Source organism: Chroicocephalus ridibundus, chromosome 6, assembly GCF_963924245.1.
Source record: "Chroicocephalus ridibundus chromosome 6, bChrRid1.1, whole genome shotgun sequence".
In the NCBI taxonomy this organism is placed as follows: Eukaryota; Metazoa; Chordata; class Aves; order Charadriiformes; family Laridae; genus Chroicocephalus; species Chroicocephalus ridibundus.
The window spans coordinates 44902852-44924546 of record NC_086289.1 but is presented as its reverse complement, the minus strand read 5'-3'; the positions used below and the strand labels follow the sequence as shown (position 1 = coordinate 44924546).

Genomic DNA, 21695 nt, shown 5'->3' with positions numbered 1-21695 from the left:
CTGAAAAATCAAGCAATTCTTCCACCAAGGCTTGAATGTGGAGCACATGTGGATGCAGCTCCATTTTGAGAAGAAAAAGCCAAGGGTAACTCACAAACACCCCGGCCCTACAGAGCCCTGGTAGGACCTACAGCTTCCTACACGTTCTAACCTGGTCACTCCATATGTGCTTTCCTAGCTCCCAGTTTTAACACACACTTTGAATGAAAATGAACCAAGACTGAGTTTTGAAAGTACCTCTCTACTTATAAAGTGAAAGGCATTTTCTTTTAAAGCCAGAATAGACTCGCAAAGGAGTCACCGTGCTGCTGAGTTTGGCCAACCTGACGGGGAAGCAGTGGCAGGACATCTCCCAGCAACCTGCTCACACACAAGGTCTCTCTTACCCAAACCAGTTCCTACAAAGTGTCTTCTCTCCCCATTTTCACAAGACCTGAAGCTCCTTTACAATTCTTCTTTGGGATGCAACTTATGAGACTTTTCAGCCCAAATGCTCCTTTGTCCTCAACACATTCCTTCCAAAGTTAAGTCATACCCTGGATTATTGAGGAAAAAGCATCAGAACCCAACTGCACCTAACAAGCTAACGCTGTTAGGTTAGAGAGGACCCTGCCTGATGGCAGGCTGTCGGTGGAGACAACTGCAGCAACTCGGGACAAACACTGAAAGTTATTTTTCTCCCCACTCCTGGCATCCTTAAAAGCTTTTAATCTTTCTCCCCAATATCTGAGCACACTCAGCAGCTAAGAAAAACTAGTATATAACTGGACAAGTGCCAGGAGATATGCTGAAAGAAGTCTCATTACATTAAATGGCTGGACTCATACACGCTGGTCTTAAAGGTAACACAAACAGGCAAACAAAAAGGCAAACTCAGTTGCCAGGAAGCCATCCTATTGATATAGGAAGAATGAAAACAGTAATTATGGCGAAGCAACTGTCAGCACCAAGTGAAAGCTGTCATCTGCTGCCATCCATTTCTGCTTACAAAACCATTTCTCAACTGAAATGGCTGTAGTTCAGATGGAGCTTTGAATACATGCAGCTGAGCGCACAAAGGCCGCAATGCCTAGGGGCTAGTAAATACAAGGTATAGTATATACAAACAGCGCAGATGACTGACAAAAATAAATAATAATAATGAGAACTTTAAGTGCCTCGAAAAAGAGACCAGAGCCCCTGGATGCTTCAGCCATTTTGGCACAAAGCTTTTTTCACACCTCCACAAAACTCCAGCTGACACTAAAAACACACAGGTCGAAATCTGAACACATGCAGAGATCTGGCAGAAAGCCGTGGTATTGCAGAAGTCCTGAGACAAGGCCAAGGCACCGAAATAAATCCCTACAGGCTCAAGTGGGACTTATGTGGTGCCTTGGCCTTGTGCTAACCTCTGCAGAGCAATGAGTTATACCCACAGCCTCTTGACGCGTGAGCTTACCAGCAGGAACGCATGAGATCCTAAGCACTACCGCTGGCGGCTACCTACAGCCCAAGTGGCTATTTTCTGTCACCCGATACAGCAGGTGAAGCAATGCCCATGAATGACACCGCTTACGGTCTGTCTGGGAAGTCATTCTCAGACTCAGTCTCTGTAACTGTAAAGCTTTGGGAACGGAGGGGAAAAAGGAAACCAGACACTTATTTGGCCCTTCTTGTCCCCATCCTCCTACCACTTGCACCATCCAAAGTAATCCTGGTGCAGCCCTGCCAGCTGAGTTCAGACAGGGACTACGTCTGCCCAGATGGAAAGTTTCTCATGCACAGTGTAGAGAGTCAGTAACAAAGTACAGTTTTTAAAAACCACTGTAAAAATGCACATGTAGGGTCTTTCTTCAAAGTGCCTACTGATCACAAAGCAATATTCTTACATGTTTCATCCTTGCTCCTGAACTTTCAGCTTCCCTTTTTATAGCTGAAGAACCTGCAGTATTTACAGCCCACTGAGACACCAGCCCTCCAACAGCACCAGACATGCACAGCAGTGAGATCCCAGCGCTCGGCCAAGCTGGTGCTCACAGTCCCGGCTTCACATGCTCTTGGCAAGATGCTCAGGTGGACACCCTGGAGAAGGTGTGGAGATGGCTCCACGTTCACTGCTGTTCCCACGGAGCTAATGAGAGAAGATCACACCCACCCTGCGCTCCCCAGCTCGTGCATGCACACCATTCCCACAACCCTGTCTTGCTGTGGCTTGGGCTCTGGCTGGAAGTCAGAAATGAGGCGCTAAGTCTGTCCTCATTCACCCTCCAAGGCCACAAGGTGAATTGCGTCGGACAAGAAACTAGAGAGAGACTTCACAAGCAGTCAAGATGAACGCTTGGGGAAGGAAGACTGCTTTGTCCCATCGCACAGGTCATGAAATCTGAATCTCAAACTCATGATCTCTTAAATTCTGGTCCAGAAACTTGGCTTTGGCTGAACTCCTGGCATCAATTTCTACCAGCTCTGCCCAGGGGGTTAATAAGCAGCTACGCAGTGGGAAAGGTTTTGCCAATGCAGTACTCTACGAGTGCTTGGCCCTCGGTTGAGTACCATATCCCTACCAACAACTGTGCAGAATTCTTCTGTGTCTCTCTCCTCTCTCCCCCTTCCCCACCGTCCTCACTGCCCAGGTCACTGCAAGCACGCTCATACTCACTGCTTCTGGAGCAAGTGCTGGTGCTGCTGCTGCTGCTGCTGCCGGTAGGTCTCAATCGTGTGCTGGGGAAGGTACTGCATTAGTTCCAGGGACTCTTTGATCTTCAGTAGCATTTCATATGTCTCCCGTCCCCTCACCTGGATCACGGGAAAAGGAAAGTGGGGGGAAGAAAAGTCTTAAAGGACTGCATCTATAGTGACAGCCACCTTAGTGAGTTTTCGATAAAGTTAAGTAAACAACCAGAGCAAATTCTCTGTTCATACACTATGCATACACAATAAAACTGTTAAGCCTTGTGCTAGAGGTACAGCAGATAATGTTGAAGAGCGATAATCTGACACTGCCGGCTCATGAACGTTTTGGGATTGTCATCTGGCTCGATGTTAATCTATGCCAACCGAAAACAACATTCTGATCCAATCTGTTAGACAGAAAATGTCTTTACCTGCCTCAGATGTAAGCAGATCTGGTGATGAATCTTACATGCCTTGGGGGAAAAAAGGGTACTTGAATTTGGGTGTTGGGTTTGGATTTCCCTTCTCCTCTAAGCACGCCATGGTTTGTGATTTATCCAACTAGATGTGGCTCATGGGGAAGCAGCTAAATGGCCAGTTACAGATACCTCTTGCCCTTTCTGGTCCTACACTCAATACGGTGTATTTCACTTCTATCACTACATTACAATGGTAATACACATAAAAGCCAGAGAAGCATCCACCTTTGCCAGCAAGACAAGTCCCATTATCTCTAGAGAAAGCTCAAGTGCCACAGACCCAGAAATGACAGAGGAGGAAACCAGTTACGTCTCCAAAACAGTTTCCACCACGACAGATAGATCCCTTGGGATATTCTCATATGCCTTGCACAAGCCACTCTCAGTCAGCAGATAACAGGATTTTTCCATATTCTCTGTTTGCAATATGTAGGGAAAATAGATAGCTCTTGGGATTTAAAAATATATTGCACACCCCATCCCCATCCTCAGTTCTCTCTGAGGTTTAAGTGAGCTGCTGACTTGCCTTAAGGCACTGAGGAAGATACTAAACATAGGGCAAATGCAAAGACAGAGAGAACTCACCGGTAAGTATAAGAGCTCATCATCTGGGGAACGTCTTTTTTTGATAGATGTCATCTGTATACCATGAGTTCCTTGTCGAAAAGCTGGAAGAGAAACCCCCAAAGCATCCCATTAAAACAAAAAAAAAAAAAAAAGAAAAAAGAAAAAAGGAAGAAAAAGAAAAAAAGAGAGATACAGAGGAGAAACATGAAGAGCATGGCCAGCTCAAGTCCACAGTGCCCAGAAAGGGTCTCTGCCTGAGTCACTCCAGAACTGTGCTTGCAGCTCCTGGCTCCATAAGGCAGGCACGACTTTGCAGACGTTGGGTGGCCATATCTCTTGGGGAAACACATCAGCCAAGGAGCACTGGATATATGGCAAAACAGCAGCAAGCCGTACCTAGAACGAGCACTGGCTCTTCGCAAGAAACACTGCAAGCTTTGAGTATTACAAGGTATTACAGTGCTTGTAAATTGTTGGTGGATCAGTGATCCACAAAGGAGAGAAAACAGGCAGGGAACATGCAGAATTCACGGCAAAAATGAAGCTCGCCTCCAATCTGCCTCCTGTTAAAACCTGCTGCCTTGCTGTTCAGCCTAGTGCCGTCACTAAGCGTATGTGGGAAACCAAAGCTGGGTTTCCACATCTTGCATGTCTGATGAGTACGTTGCGCTCCTTGGAGCACAGAGAGAGCCCACTTGCCGCAGCCCCTCCAATACACAGCAGGGTTTATGTGCAGTCTTAGTCTGGGTTCCTTGTGGCTGGAAGACACATGCCACAGCATGAGACACTGTCTCGAAGGAGCAGTGAACGACAGCACAGTCCCAAACAAGCAGTAGAAGTTCCAAAAGCAGTTACAGAGCCCCAGCCACATACCTTGAAAATAAACACCCCCTCCAGCCACTGCTGGCAGGGCTAATCTAACCCAGGCAGTGCCACAAGGGAGCCCGCAAACCCAGATTATCAAATGCTGTTTTGTGAGCACCAGTTCGTTTCTCAGGCTGATTCACCCTGGGATAACAGACATCTAAAGCCCTCCTGCCTCCAAGGCCATGCACAGCACCGCTCCGTCCCCACGGCACAGGGGCCAGGGTCGCACCTGCGCCCAGTGACAGCACGATCTGCCCAGCTCTGCCAGCTACTTACGGCGCTTCGTACCATCACCATTCTTTGTGCTGTCGGAGACTTGCTGCTTGCGGATGCTGTCCTCGTCTGCTTTGCGATCTCTGCCTGGGCAAGCGCAAATGCGGGCTTCGAAACACCGGCGGCCCAAGACTTGCCCACTGGGAAGAGAGGTGAAAGAGGAAACGTCAGCTCAGATGTGGGCCAGCAGCACCCCTTGGCTTCACACCAGATTGTTCACAAACAGACCCAAACCCCCCATTTCCCAGTCAGGATAACCCAGGTGTTGGGCAATTCCGATCTGCAAAGATTTCAAAATATCCTATGGCCCCTTGCGTCAAACTGTTCCTAAGGACGTGCAGTGTTGCCCTGAGGAGAAGAGGAACCAGAAGGTCACTTCACGAGCAAAGGGTTGGACTCGTGATGCACTACTTACTCTCTGGTTTCCAGCGTTACAATGATGAGGATCGGGCGACGGTTCATCCCTCCCACGCAGCTACTGTTACACATGAAGTTGTACAAGACTGTCGTGAACTCCGTACCAACCTGGTTGAGACAAAGGGGATGAGCAGGAGAGGTGGTGGACGGAAAGCTCTGCTTTTTCCAGGCTCTCATCTTGTACTCCCTTGGCTACACTATGATATACTGTGATACTATGATCAGACTAGCATGAAATGGGCCCCACCACAAGGTTTCCCTAAAAGAAATGAAGAACTCCCACAGGGGTATTTAAAACCCCATTTCTGACAAAGAGGAAGAAGGGATTCATTGTGGTGACAATGAGGAAAGCATAAGATCCCAAATCCTTCAACTAGAGTTACAACGACCGCCCCTTTGTGTGTCGGGATGCCACCACCCTGAGCTCACAACGTACCTGGGGTGGCTCGTAGGGGACCAGCACACTCTGCCTCCCGGTGATGGGGTCTTCTACGTACTGGGCATGGCTGTTCCCTTCCACCCTGATCAGGTGGCTGGGAGGCGCAATCTGTCCTGCAAGGGCAAAGAGGCAAAAAACCCAAGAGACACTGCTGAGTGAAGCAAGCTCACACACAGGGCAGCAAGATCTTCCACCAAGGGAAAGCCCTGCAACAGGCCCCAGAGGTCTAGCAGAGCACACATGTGTCTCCCAGCCCTTAAAGCATCCCTCCTTCCCACGGACAGACAGGAAAGGCAATACAGACTTTTCTCAAGCTCACGCTGGACACTTGTGAGCAAACTTGGACATGGACTTCAAGATCCCAGCCTATGCAAGCCCAAATATCAACTGAATAGCAGCTCACAGCAACTCGTCAAGCAGATAACTCCATGTGGATTTTCACACCAGCTGAAAGCCTTTCTTTTCCTCTCCCTAATACGCACACAAAGCAAATTCCTTCAAGTCTCAATCCCTACTCTCTTCCCCAGCAACTGCTAACCCGCTTGCTAGCAAGTTCAGAATCATGAATCAGTCTTGATTCTAAGTAGCTAGAACAGACTCAAGCAGTGGGAGAAATATGCATTTAATTAATCAACTCGAAAAATCACACTTGCTTACAGCAGCAGCAGAGGGGAACATGATTTTTGTTTATAGGCCCCTTTCCAATAATTAAAAAAGTTTCCTTCCTGCAAATTTTCTTCAGTGTTTCTAGAACATACAACTAAATTCTGAGGAGAGAAGCCTGTTACAGGTTCATGCAAAGAATTTGTTTTGTGTTTGAACTGTTCATTTTTTACTCAAAATACAGTGTGTTTCTAGAGAAATAATAATTTCAGAATAAGAATTTGTAGTTTTAGGGTTTTTTCTTTCTTAAAACTCCATCACTGAAGCAGGTGTCAGCCCTCAAAAATTCTGCTTCTGTCAGAAAAGCACTTTCTAACGCAAAAAACTATTTCAAGGAACCGTCTCTCTCCGCTCTGATTTTACACTCCAAAGTCCTTAGTTATTTTTGGGCTTGTCTAGCTGGCTGCATTGTAACCAGCAAAGGGATCCAGGCTCCTGAGACATCCCGCTAACTGACACCAACCGGGTTTTTTCTACAGTAGGAGATAAATAATGCACGTAGAATAAAACAGATGCTCATCTGAACTTATGTGAACTTAAGCAGCCAAGGGAAAACGGAGCCCAGCCCATGAGCTTGCAGAAAACCCCAGGTCATTTCTAAAACAGCTGCTACTTCACTAACATGAGGAGAAGCAAGTAAAAGATTAAAACATTAATACTGAACATAAATGATAGCGTTAAATGTACAGGAAGGTGGCCTACAGTTGATGCTGGCACTTAGCTTTATCCTGATAAACAGCCCCTCTGTCTTTGAGGCGTGGATTAAGGACTGGAGATGATATTGCATCCTGTTACTAGATCCCCGTCCCGGCGACGTGGAAGCTCATTCCTGAGCACAAAAACAGCTGCTTCTCATGGCGGGAGCAAAAGCAGAGCAGGGAAATGCTGCCAGAAGGGCACTGCCTGCCATGGGGACAGACATCCATCCAACCTGAGCAGGCGTGAGGTTTATTTTCGTACTTTCTTCCCAAGGACGTGCTTGCAGAGGGACAGCTAAAGCACAGTATGAAGCTTCCTGCTAAGCACAGGAAATAAAAAGCCGCACAAGATGTTGCGGGGAGGTCTGCTTCCAGCGGGTTTGCTGTGAAGCTGCTGCCAAGTCCCCGCACCGGCCACTCGTCAGCCAAGAAGCTTCGGAGAGGGACTTGCCAGCAAAGCACTGCCCTCCTTACCCTCGTTGAACTCCCGGCTCAGCTCGTGGTTCGGGCAGCGTTTGACCACTTCAGTGACATGTTCGGCTTTCTTGTAGACTGGCATCGCCCTGATGACGGCTCCCTGTGGCGGTGGGGTCATCACTTTGATCTGGATAGGACATGTCTTGGCAATCTGGCAGTACAGCTTTTTCAGTTCGGTGGAATACTACATGGGGAAAAAGAGCAAGAGAGAGTCAGGATGTTCAGCTAGACATGGAGGCATACCCGAAGGATACACATGGGTTTACGTATGTAACTGGATGCACCAGCTACTGCAGGTACATTGCATTTGTTCACACAACAGCCACGCTTCCAGACAAGCGGCAAAACTCATAGACCTTTACCTCTTTTGGAACAGCAGAGTATAAATCTACATCTTAGTTTTCCCAAAGGCAAAAGCCTTCACATAAAGAGCATGGCTTTTACATGAACAAATACAGTCTTTACTTCTCTTGGGGACACACCCCCTCTTCCAAGGGACACACATTACCCACCTAACAAAACGGACACTAGTCTTTTCACAACACTCTAATCCTGGAAGCGCTGGAAACCACACACATGCAGTGTTTCATCCTGTTTTGTAAGAAGCCTTCCTACTTTTGCAGAGGGAAGAAATAAAAACCATGAACCCCGGAACTGAACAACATCGGAAAGTGAGACCCTGACCAATTTGAGAGTTATGCCAAATCTGATGTTTCAGTCATCTTTTGAAAGCATCTTATACCTCTGCATGGCAACGTCCCCACTTCTAAACTCAAAGTATTGTGTCCATGAAGAAAGGGGAAGAGTATAACAATAAATAAATAAATCTCAAAGCTCAGAAGAGTTGAATAGCCCAAAGACCATATCCGTGATGGGACTTAGAGCACAACCCAGGAGCTGCATCCAAAAGGGAGGTTGTGACTGCCCTGGGGTGGGCAGTGAACACCTGGAGCAGAACAAGATGCTTTTATTCACTGTGCTAATTTAGATCCTCCTCTTTTAAGATGTTAAGATTAGAGGGAAACTCTAATGTGGTTGAGCACAACGTAACCTTAACCCATTTTTCTGGATGTCCCCTGTGGAGGAGACTCTCCAGTCTCCTGTGCTGCACAAGGTTGTCCCAAAATACCTCAGTTTTCACCAGTACCCCACTCCAGAGGCATTCAGTTTTCTCCTGGTGCTCGCACATTCGCAAACGTGGAGCTCTCCCAGTAACTCTAACCACATAACCCACAGGAATTGCTGGCATTTCCCCGCTTCCATATCTTCGGTCCTTGCAGAGAAAGAAAAGTGAAAGCCTCAAGGTTGTTGTTGTTGTCTCAAAAAACATCTCCAGCAGCCGTGGCCGACACAGCCACAGTCCCAACTGTTCAAACAGCATTGGCAGGTTCATACAGGTCGAGCGCACGACTTGGACATCCACCCTGCTGGGATGGGAAGAGCTGGCGCATGCATGGGTGGGTGGTGGGTGACGTGGCAACAGAAGGATTAGCTAGCAATATTCAGGGATTATTTGCATTTCAAAGTATATACTCTGCTAACATAGGAAAAAACAAAGTTGGGAGAGAGACACCGGGAAGGAGAGGGGGATTAAAATTAAGCCAAGCCGGTCCCTTCCCTCCTCACTCAACGCCACCCTGCCATATGGCAAAGAAGATGCTACAGGTATTTAAGCGAAGGAAAAAAATTCTGTAAAATGCAAAGGCCAAATTGTGCAATGTATTTTATGTGCCTGCAGGCTAGAGATTAAACCCACAAAGGATTTACCCAGCCCGCGGAAATGGGGAACATGCCAAACAATTACAAAAAAAAACGTTGCGAAACAGATCTAGGTGGTGATTTATATCGTACATCTTTTTAACCTGAAATTCCTTATTGTTTTTTAATTAAAAAGCAATTCCTTACTGAAGGTAAGGGTGAGCTCACTATGTTGTCTTTTCATCTCAAGTGGCAGGAAAAGAATCACTTCTATTTGAAAGAGGAAGAAAATTTAGAAACCATTGTTTCCCTTAACACGTCAGTTTGCTAATAGCATTGTGAAGGTTTTAAGGACAGAAAGCCTCAAAAGTCTCAAAAAGCCAACTAATCGCTTAGATGCCTAAGCATAATTGAAGCGTAAAGAAATTGGGCACCCAAAGGCGGTGGGCCAAAATGAAAGCATAAATATGGAAGTGCGATGGCGCAGGGAGGGCACAGCACACGCCAGGAGCCAACGTGTCCGGTGTCTGCAGGCATTCGGAGAATTGAACAAATGGAAGGAGATACACACCCCTTGGTCACGGATCAGGAGTGTTGGTGTTCGCTGTAGTTTTATGTATGATATCTTCAAAGACAGAAAGCTGGGGTTACAAGAAGGGAGGGAAAAAAAAGTAATAATAAAAAAAAAATCACTGCTTTCAGAAGGACAGGAGACATGCCCAACACATAAGCATGAATGCTGAGGCTCCAGCCAAACAGCGTGGCCCCTCTGCCAGCAGGGGAAGGGATCTGATCCTTGCCCACCCTTTGGCACTGCAACTGACAGACTACAACCAGCAAGGAAGGCATGGGACCAGGATCTTAAATTCACACAAATCAAACATCCAAGGGCTAATGGGTGATAATGAACAAGCCTGTGCAACAAAGAAATATATACATATATACGTGTCCCCAAAACACAGGGCAGACTCAAGAGCTCGAGGCTCTGGCCAACACTTTGAACTTGGCATGTCAGAGAAGGAGGGTGACCAGGATCCCACCTCTGCTTTGGGACACAGTCAGGGCATGGGGACGCAAGCAGCAGCGCCCAGCACAGAGACAGACAGGACAGCAGGAGGGCTGCGCCGCCTTTTTGTCACCCGATTGCAAGAGGAGTTCAAGCCTCATGGGCACTACGCAGGGCTCAGGGCCGTGGCGAACTGCCACGATTTCACATTTACCCCAGGCACAGCCGCCTGCGAGTGTGTAATCGGTCATTTAACACCGGTGTAAATCTGTCCACGGGGTACCTGCTGTCAGACAGTAAGGGGCTTGAGTTTCCCACCCTGCCAAGTTTGCTGCAACCGTGGGTAACCTGATGCCCAGCCATCTATTGGCATAAATAGATGCAAACAACTCGGTCATGGTGACTTCGTACCGGATCGGTGATAATCACTATATCCACTGAGCAAGACAGGATATTGTATCTAGATTTCAAAGCAAACAAGCATCAGAAAAAACAAAACAAAACAAAAACAACAAAAAAAAACAACCCTGAGGCAGGAGTTGTCTGTGCATCCAGAGAGTGCCTGCAAGCAAGGGTCGCCCCTCTCAGTACAGGTGCTTCTCCCTGACAGTCCCCAAACCGCCCCACCTCACAGAAGGCGACAGTCCCCATGCCCACTGTTTTGCTATGGGACAAGCAATTCCCAGAAATCCAGACCGTGACCATTAATCAATGCACTTCTCTTACTTGCTAGCGTAGGAAAATTAAATAAATTAGGAGCAAAAATACCAAAAGTGAGCTTGACCCAATCGACAAACCTGTCCTTTAGTGAGATGGCAGTAGGCATGATCTAGCAGCAGGAACAAACGCTGCGCCAACAGCCTGAGGAGCGTGAGCACCACTTCTACCAGATGTATGGACCAGAAAGTTATTTAAAACAAAATAGAGGAGCCTGGCGACGTGTTATCCGTTCGAGAGGGAGAGGAAAGAGCTCTGGCTCCGACTTTTCTTTGGGGTTCAAGTGCTGCGCGTCATGCCCAAATAAGCAGACTTCAAGAGATTGCTGAGAACGACAGTGAATTTAGCTTTTTGCTTAATAATATGTTTTAAAATGAAAGAAGAAAACATTCCAGTGCCTTCAGTCCTGCCCTTCCCACCTGCCTGTGCAGACATACTGTATTACCCACTCTTGGCACCCTGGCTGGTAATTCAGTATCACAATACACACACGCCAGCTACCATCAGGCAACACCTGTCTGATTTCTCAGCAAGCCCCTTCTCCAGAAGGTGTGTCAACAAAGGGTTTAAAGGAGAAAAATCACCACTTTTCACCTCTCAAAGGGAGAATTTTTGCTAGAAAGGACAGAAGTCTCCTGAAAGTAAGTGCTGGGTGCAATACAGGCTGCAATGGCTTTTCACTGAGCATTCAATTCCCTTGCAAAACTCTACTGCAGCGAAATCCCCCAAGCACTACTTTGGGAATCTACCTCTAATATCGGTCTTCCCATTTGATCTAGCCCAGGGATTACGGCCTCTAAGTCTTTAAAAGGAGCAGGGTTCAGCCATCTCTGCGAATGCTGACAGATGTCAACTTGAAGGTGATCCCAGAGCCTGGCTTACGGTGTGGCAGCTCCTTGAGCGCCTTCTGCTCAGATCAACAGGTCTTTCAAATCTTTTGCAAACTTCTTTCAAGAAGGCACGTTTTAGTTCAACTCAGTTAAACACTAGCTTCATTTTACTTGGCGTTTTCAAAGCTGTCAGTTAGCTGTGCTTTCTCCCCTATCAAACTAATTCCATGAAGGAGAAAAAGAAAACAGGTTCGAAGAGTGGGAATGCAGCATTTACTTGCACCAAAGAATTTGCAGATGAGAACAAAGTCGCAAAGAAATAGAAAAGTCACCTGCATAGGGCTTATTCCTTTAGGAGAAAAAAAGGCAGTGGGAAGAAAGGAAGTTCCCTACTAAGAACCAAAAATGGAGATTTATGCATGCACTTTAAGTGTTTTTCCTTTGATGAAGAGTGATTTAACTTTTCATTCACAAAAAAATGTTGGGGGTATGGGGAGGACACCAGATAAGAGTGTGTACACATGCACACACGCTCTTAGGAACTGACTTGTACCCAGCGGATAAGCCCAAGAGCTCTACCAGGATTGATATGGACATGGACACCTCCTGACAGATTTAACTGTCGGCTCAGTATTACCTTAACTCCACCACCTACCAGCTGACTTGTTGCAGCTCCAAGTTGAGGTCTTCTACCTCACCAGGCTCCAGAGAAACACAGACAGATTGCTGCTAGCACAGGTAGCGGACATTAAAGTCACGGGCACAACAGATTGGTCCGGAGATCATCAGCCCTGATGTACCTACAGGTCCAACCCCCAGACTCACAGCCCACCACACCAGGTGAGACCATCTGTGAGCATCCCCTGCTTGAAGGGGAAACCACCGTGCGACGGCCAGTGAGGATGGGAGCAGGAGGGGATGCTGACACAGCCCCACAAGCGCTTTGCAGACATTTAGGAAAGGAAAAGCCATGTCACCCTCTTTTCCTCCTTGGGGAAGGGCAACGATTCGCCCAAGGGCATCCGCCTTTGCGGAGACTTAAACTTCATTTTCCCCTTGAGCCCCGCTGCCCCCTCCCCGTCCCCGCCTCGCCGGGCGCGCACGAACGCTGCTGACGGAGCTATTAAAATCCTTCCTCCGAGCGCTTTTCCCCAGGAGCCGCAGCCAAAGGCCGCCTGTTGCCACCTGTCAGTCGCGGGGATTAATTACCTGCGCCGGGCTGGGAGCGGCACATTCCTCCCCCGGCCTCACCCTCCGAGATGTTGACATCAGGCAGGTGGGCCCCGCGTCCCCCCGGCCGGCAGCGCGGAGGGGACGGCGGAGGGATGGGGAGGGAGGGATGGGGAAGGGGGGGGGGGGCGACTGGGACACACACGACCCACGAGCTGCGTGGGGACGGGCAGCGCCGCCAAAAACCGCAAGAGAAATGGGAGAAGCGTCGAGGAACGTGTCGGTGCAGCTCCGCGCTGCCCCGCGGCTGGCGGCGCTCCCATCGCCGGACCGGGCGCCGGCGGCAGCTGGTGCGGCACCTTGGAAACCTTAGCGAAACAAAAAAAAAAAAAGTTTTTTTTTTAAAAAAATAATATATCTATATAATATGTGTGTTGACCTGCTTAGGTAAACAGGGGAGGGGAGGGGTGGCAGGGAGGAGAACGGAGAAACGTAGCCGGCGGACAGGGATTCAGCGGGAGGGTGCCTGGTGCGCCGCGCCCCCTCCCCGCCCGCAGCGGAGCCGCTCGCCCTCGCCCCACCGGCTGTGGCTACCCGCGGGGCTCGCCCGCGGGCAGGGATTTGGGGGATAGCGGGGCTGCCCACCAAGCCGCTGCAAAGGGCAGCTCGGTGGAGCTGGCACGGCTCCTGCGCCATGCGAAGGGAGAGAAAAAGCAGATTTTCCGCCGCCACCCCCCCGCCCCCAACTCTGGCAGATGCGGAGCTGCGGGCGCAGCCACCCAGCTCGCCTTGGCAGAGAAAACCAGCCCCGTGTTCCCTCTCCCCGTACAAACCCCTGCAATTTCCTCTGCGCTGAACACCCACAAGTGCCCTACCACCAACTCGCAAATCCCCGTTCCCCAGGCACACGCACCATCTCAGAGGATGGCGATGGACATGCCCAAGTGATCATAATGTAGGAGATCCCCTGCAATTCCCCAAAACATTGAATTTGGAGCATCCAACTAGATTCTCCCATCTTTAGGAAAATGAGATTGTTCATTCATGCCACAATACTTCAGCATCTCGCTTGAGGCTCCCCAGAGACTGTAATTCAAAACAACCCTGATCAGGATGTATTATCTGCTTTAGGAATACTCCTACCTAACATGGCCAGCAAAGCCACAATGATAACAGAAATAACACTGATATTTTCCCCATACTACTTTTGCACTGTGAAACAGTTGTAAATTTGAAAACTTCACATCTGAAGTTTCATATCTACACGCTTATTTCATCAACAAATGAAGCCCTCTTGAGGTTTGGCTTGAAAATACTTTTTTTTTTTTAAATGAACAACAACAACAAAAAGAATTAACTGAAAAGTATCCTGTTTCAAGAGGGAAAAAAACAACAAACCAACCCTGATGGAAAACTTCAGAGGCAAGCTGGGAATTACTTTATGCATGTTTTTTGATACAAAGTGATGGCTGTAAAGGAAGGCTTTACTATTTGATTCTGTTACTTAAATTGTCTTCCTTTGCTAGTCTACTTTATTTTATTTAAATCTTTTTGAAATTAATTTCTTTAAAGACCAAAATCATAAGACTCCTGCAGTCAAATGACCTTTACCTTGCGTACCCAGCTCTCACTCTGCTTGTCTATCGTATCCAGCTTCACTGCCAGTTTCTAAACTGAAACTTTAGCAGCACCAAATAAGTTTCAGGTGCTAACAATGTCTAGTAATTTGCATTTCTGATAAGCTACTTCGCACGGGAAACTTTGCAAGTGAGGTGAAGATATGAAATGAGAGCGAATGCACTGAAAGCCAAAGCTGAGCAAATGCCAAACAACATCTTCCCCTGTGGGACACAGTAAATGCCCTTTGACGGTAGAATCCCACCTTACAAAATAACGTGGGAATTTTCACAGAACGAAGTAACTTTCACAGGGAGCATACATTTTATATTATTACCCAAAATCTGAGCTACACAAAACAGCCGAGGATTATCCCAACCATAGCACGGTTCCCTCTGATGCAGTGTAACAGGCCAAAACACATGCACTTTGCAAACATATCAGGCTCTGAACACTGCACTGATTTCCATGGGATCCGTGTCTTCCAGCTTGTGACTCTGCACATCCCTGTGATGTTATTTTCATGGGCTCTGCTGATTAACCGACATTAACACGGTCGATTTACAGGCCATCAATAAAACACAGCGTGGTTTCTCCTTTCTTCTTCTTTTAGGATCATTTCACAAATAAAACCTCCCATGCATGGGGCCTCGTGCTGCATTGTTATACTTCAAGCATCAGTATTTAGTTTGGGTTGGTTTGTTGGGGTTTTTGGTGGGCCTGGGAGGGGGCTGGACACAGGCTTTTTTTATCCTGTTCAACTCTCAGACTCTCAAGTTGATATCTAGGTCTTCCAGTGTCTTCTGTATCATAAACGCGCAACTACGTAAGCAACCCGTTGGACTATCAAAGATACAACACTATAAACGCACACTGTGGGAAGCCCACTCTCATCCTACCCAAACTCACCCAAAGGCTATGAGGCATTAACATTTGGCAGAAGAGCAAGGAGCAGATAGAGTTAGACTAAAATATTAGTAAAAATTGGAATTGAAAGACATCAGCTTCAGGTTTTGAACGTTAGCGAGTCAAAATTTGACAGCAAGATTTCTAATTACTACAGTGAATGCAGAAGTAGCTCCATGGGCAGCTTCATTGCATTTGTTCCCTCCTTTCACAGCTCCTCATCCTCCTAGCTGGAGGGGAACCCACGGCAAATGAAGTGCTACACTGAAGGTACAAGCATGTCCTCCTATATAAAATACACACACCCTCTTGCAGGTAACACGGGTGGTACATGTATGACCACTTGTGCTTATTTACATGAAATTGAGTTGATTAGTACGACACCAAGCGTCACACCAGCTAGAGACTGCGACAGTGACATAGCCAGCAATAATCCTTTCAGCCAATTCTACTCATCTCACCAGAACATATTCACCAAAGCCACAGGTTAAAAACCTCCCAGACTTGATTTAGCACAAAAAAAAAAAATAATAAAAAAAATCAGCATATGCACATAACTTGTGGCAGTACTGCTAACCCCTGCCTGCTTAAGCCGGTGTGCCTCTGTGTAAGGGCATTTGTGAAGCCAAATCCAGACTTAGGAAAGGTTTGATTCCATTTTTATTTTAAAGGAAACCAGAATTTTCTTATAAAGGACTCCAAAAATTAACTGGAAAGAATATATCCAGGCTCCTGACAGCAAACCCACCCCATCACATACTGCTGCCGTCTCACGCGCACAACATCAGCCTCAGATGTTGAGCACCAGAACCTGTTCTGCTCAAGGATTGCTTTAAGAAAAGCCCAGGTTAGCCATTTCAAACCTCCTCCTTGCTTGCCATGGGGGAATTATGCCTTCTTACAGTCATCTCTCTCAGGTTCAGCCAAAGAGGAAGGCTGCTGTTTGCTTCCTATTAGCCTCCCAGATCTCTCTTGTTTCAAGTCCACGTGTTCCAGCATGCTCCATCCTACCAGCCAAACTCCAAAAACTCTAACCAGCCAGAAGAAACATTGTCTGAAGTAATCAGACACCAACTTTTAGTGCGTCTCCCAGTCACTTTTGTCCCCTGCTGAAAGTCAAAGGGTGATGAAATCAACCATACGGAGGGAAGAACCCCAGCAGTACATAGCGGTTGTCCCTACTGATTGCTTCTGTACGTGCTCAATTAAGATAAGCAAATGGGAATGCAAAAATTCTAAAACTCTCCGAAATAAGCCTGCTGCCACCAAATCCAGCCTGGTTCAAAGTGAATCAGCTGTAAGAGTCCCAGACAAGCAGATCAAGCCTTGCAGCCCTATAGAGAGTAGATATCTGCTTTGAGTCCACAGCAATATGGGATACAGTCACAGGTTCAGGTAGCTCCACATCAGCTGAAGATCAAGGGGAGGACGCAGGGTACAAGGAAATGATGGATTTAAGACCTAACTCCAAAATTCCTTTTAGTTCCCTCATCTGCAAATAGGGGGATTTCATTAATATCTCAAAGGAAAGTAAACAACTTGTTAGTACAGTACCTGTTACAGCAGAGGGAAGCCAAGCTGGATGAGAAAACACATTTTAAGAAAAAAAAAAAAAAAAAAAAGAAGAACACAACAAGTTGTTCCGGCAATGTAGTCTTTTCAATCAGCAACATCCCTCCCAAGCCTGCAATTTAGGGGCAGAGTCAGACCCGGAGGTATGAGGCACTCTGCCACAGACTGCACCAGCCATTCAACACCCTGGAAAGCAGGACACTTTGCTAAATGGTGACAGATTTCCACCCAAATTCTGGCTCATGCCAAAGGGCTGACCTACTTGCAAATTGCCACAGGGTCAGCATATTGGAAGGGTAAGAGTACATGCGTCAAATACGAGTCCATCTTCCTAGTTGGGTCACTGATGGGCTCAGAGAGATGCACGCTGCTTGTCTTTGGATACTCTCATTCTGACAGGTGGCTACAGGGGAGAAAATTCAAGTGATTCAAAGCTAAAAGCATGTTTAATGTCTTCTGACTTCTCAATGCATAGCACCTTTGCCCAGGTACATTTTCTTTCCTGTTCCTTCTTTCTTGACTTAAGGTTTAGATTCAGTGGACTCTACTTAAAGGACAAATAACTCCTAAAGAAGTTCACATAGCTATTATTTGCCTTCCTAAACCTTCTATAGCCTTGTACACCTGGCTATGAGAGATTGCTCTTTCATTCCCCCATAACCCATGCAGGTTATCAGCTTCCTGACTCATTCCAGATGGCCCAGCAACAGCCCTCCTGCCAGCGAGTGCATTACTGACACAAACTGCAGGACATCTCCAGTGTAGTTTAATGCAAGAAAGGGATGCTAGATTTATTTCAAAGGGGAGAGTTTTCAGCAACGTTCATCCAGAGGGAAAGCTGGCAGGTATGGCTGAATGCTCCTGTCTCCTTAGATGGTGGAACAGACACTTTCAGATCCTGAATTTGTGCACATGACAGCTCAGGGCTCTCCCACAGTAGCCCTCTGTAGCTCTTCTCTTCATCCAAAATTTCCATCCAAAGACATAGGCCAGACAGAGTGAGTGAGAGCTCCGGAACACCACAGCCCAGCCCAGCTTGGAAAACACAAAACCATCAAAGACCGCCCCTGTGAAACCTATGCTAAAACCCAAAGCCAAACACATTAGGTCTTTCCTGAGCACCGAGCAAGATCCTGTCTGCCCCGACAATGGACTGAGCAGTTTGAGCGGGTCGATGGCTGTGTGGGTATTTCCTTGGCTGGGCACGCCTACCTCAATGTCGAGCCATGACCAAGTGCAGGACTGCTCCCTGGCTGTCCCTCAAGTGGGAAACCAGCCACTGCACCCCATGGAGCAGGGCTGGCAGCTAACCGGGAGGCCAAGGGTCTCCGCTGTGAACTTGAATGCTCCAATAAAATAAAGGGGCCACCAGCCAAGTCAGTCAATGAGCTCTCTGCTGTATTTGTGCTCTTGACAAAGACTGAATGGCTCTGATGGAAAAAGGCGATCCCTTTTCTCTCCTCCTTTACCTCCCTTTCCCCCCCCCCATTTATTGTACCTGAGGGAAAGTACAGATACCTCTCCACTTCATCCTTCTAATAAAGTATTAATCACACCTATGGGAGGTGATGGGAGGAAAGACAGAAAGTATTAAATCTGACAGGCTCTCAAAGCAGCAGTGCCAGTGAAATGCATCATTAAGGTGAGTAATTTTCCTATTTACTTCATAGGCCCTGAGCGCCGCCTCCCCCCCGCCCCCCCCCCCCTTTCCTCCCCACCTAAGATGTGGGCAGGACCCATCAAGGCAAAGCTTTGGAAGCAAGCGGCAGCGTCCCCAATTTCTACATAAATGCTGCAGGCCAAAGAGCAAAGGCAAGTTCCAACTGAGCCCTTGACAGTAATCAAGCACTGCGGCGCCTCTGGTCTTGTCTTGTGCATACCTTGCAAGTAGCATCATGTCTTCCCGCTGAGATTTCACTGGCAGCGCACACAAGCGCCTTGTTCCTTGGCTTCTATCTCAGAAAAAGAAAGTCCTGAACACACACACACACGCCCCTGCCTTTCTGCTCACAGGGAGACCACTTCCCTCTAAATCTTCAGCGTACTATGAGCAGCCCTTTCAGAACAGATTTATGAATTTGCAAGAACTCTCTTTTGTTACGGTGCAGAAAGGTTAGCGCCAGTCCCTTGCCAAAAGGGCAGTGAGTTTTCTCTATTAGCGTCCAGGAAACTTGCCTGAGTCAGATCTTATTACATTCGAAACAAAGTGCAGGTACCAGCAAGTCTCTTCCATGATAACAGCCAGGGCCTGTCCCATTTCCTGATCACATTACGCTCAATTTCCAGAATTACATCTATGCAAATATTGTTCTCCTGCTTGCAGAGCATTTCATTGATAATTAAACTGAAAAGCCAGCAAAGCTTTTCTGGCCAGGATGGTGAGCGAGGCAACAGATTAACACGCAGACACCAAGCAGGGACAAATTTTCTTCCTCTGTGTGAAGACTATCAGATAAGGGCCCTCTCCTCCTCCTATAAGACAGAGAATCCAAACTGAACCAAACCATTTCTGCAAATGTCCCCGTTTTCTGGATTTACTGACCCAACAAGACCATACTCTAGTTCTGAGTCACAGAGAAAACAAAGATTAGGAGATACAAAAATCACACCTAACTGAGCAAGTCATAGTTCTACTGAGCACATAAAGATGTAGTAACTCAGATCTAAGCTAGATCAATAAAGCATGACAGCAGCTCCAGCATACTTAGGATGAGTGGTGACTAAGTCAAACCTTTAAACCTTTTATTCATACAATTAAGCTTTGGGGATGAATAGTGAGAAAGTCAGACAAGAACACAGTCACTAACTATTACCAGCATTTGCAATGTTCTGGGATCTGTATTTCACCCAGATCTTCCTCTTTCTCAGCCCTAGCTAAGCACAGTCCTTGAGTCAACTCATGTGGTTTCTCCTGAGCCTGCTTTCAAAGTCAAGACATGATTCAGCAAGGTGTTTAAGCAGATGCCTACCTTTAAGGATGGGAGCAGCCTTGCTGACTCCAACAGAACCCAATAGATTTCACAGGGAATATTCACGTGCTAGAGGTTATGCACTCGCTAGAGTGCCTTACAGAACTGAGACCTTGATTTTCCTACATACCGTGGGAAAAGGCTTGTCAAGAACCACGCTGAGGAACGTAGCAGTGTCGCCGCTGCAGCCATCAGGCCATCAAGAGTTCCCCGGCTCCACAGCACAGCACCTCAGCCCCGGGCAGCTAGTGAGGTAATGCTGTGGCATCTTCTCTGGAAGGAAGAGCACCAAGCCCATCCCAGGCTTGGGGTATTCCTCCAGTTTTTCTCATGTTTGCCAGCAGCCCTGAAGCTATGCAACTGCAGCGGCTAAGGGAAGACAGCCATTCTGCAGGGCAACATTTAGAAAGGGAGGAAGGTTTGCAGTGAGTCTGGGAAGTGTTAGCAGCTGGACTTTCTATCCCTCTCATAGAAATCAAAGTCTTCCATTTTGCATCTTCTACCCCTCAAGAGAAGAATGGAAAACCACATCCTAGTTGACATGTACGCCAAAGGAAGATGTGCAGTAACATGTCGCATGAGAAATGGAAGGCTTGAACACAGCCTAGTCCACCACGCTGGTTTTAACCAATTCTTCAGTTGCTTTATAATTTCAGCAAGAATGCACAAGTGCATAAAGCAAGCTTGCATGGACCTGGATGCACTTTACAGGCAAATCTACAAGCCTGCTAGGCGAACTCATCAAGAATAATTGCCCAAACACTCCTTGACATAGTTACAGATCTATAAGTTATTGGAAACAGATTACAGTAAATCTCTCAATACCTAGCAATTGATTTATTTCACTTGGTAACTGAAAGATAATCATGTCGTCTGCATGACCTAACTGGAAACACAACAGGAATGAATGTGGATTTAGATGCAAATCCTCACGACCACAATCTGAAAATGGCTTTCCAAGAAAAACGCCAAGCAGCTCTACGTCCCTGCAGACCTCACTACATCTGCAGTGCTCCATTTGTAAACTGCAAGTTCTGAGGAACCCCAAGCCATGGATGTTTTGTGAAAAGACCTATCCCATTCAAAGCGAGACTGCTTTCCCAAACAAAAAGCAGTCTTTGTTACAGGATAACAGTGAGAACAGGAATAGTTCCCTGGGAAACACAATTTTAAAGTCAGATTTCCCAACTAACCACACCCAATTAGTAAGTAATGTTATGTTTTTGAGTGATTATGGAATCCCAGCAGACTTTTCACTAGTTTCAATTTTGTGATTTCCTCCATCTTCCCAACAAAAAAAAGGAAACAGCCTCCCCCTCACAGTCTTATATGGGATGAAGGTAACTAAAGGCAAGCCCCTTCCTCTCTAAAAAGAAATAAAACAAAATGGAGCAAAACAAGACAGAGTTGCAACATCACAAGAAGTTATTGGCTCACACTGTCCGGCACTCCCGTTTTCCTTACGGCTCATACATGATGCATCAGAGAATGGTACGAAGCCTCCATGGACAGAACGTGCTGTTGCCCCGAATGATGCTGTGCAGGTGAATTCCTGACCTTGCAGAAAGCAAGCTTTGTCCCGCCATAGCTGCTGTAAGTCTCATGAGGTTGCACCACTGCAAATGCTATCAAGGGTAAGACTTAAAAATATCCCCTTAGCAGCTCTGAATTTAAT

General features: G+C 47.0%; 1 protein-coding gene across 4 annotated transcripts in view; it reads right to left on the bottom strand.

The window, feature by feature from the left end:
- TP63 (tumor protein p63) overlaps positions 1 to 21695 on the bottom strand; it is an 88063-nt gene that overhangs the window by 15476 nt on the left and 50892 nt on the right. For 3 of the 4 annotated variants that reach the window (XM_063338144.1, XM_063338143.1, XM_063338142.1), the window contains 6 exons: positions 7533 to 7719; positions 5695 to 5810; positions 5257 to 5366; positions 4845 to 4981; positions 3720 to 3802; positions 2642 to 2778 (listed from right to left, as the gene is read on the bottom strand). In XM_063338144.1, coding sequence (XP_063194214.1) covers positions 2642 to 2778; positions 3720 to 3802; positions 4845 to 4981; positions 5257 to 5366; positions 5695 to 5810; positions 7533 to 7719 — 770 coding nt within the window. The remainder of the gene's footprint in view (positions 1 to 2641; positions 2779 to 3719; positions 3803 to 4844; positions 4982 to 5256; positions 5367 to 5694; positions 5811 to 7532; positions 7720 to 21695) is intronic. The other variant, XM_063338145.1, reaches the window with a different exon arrangement.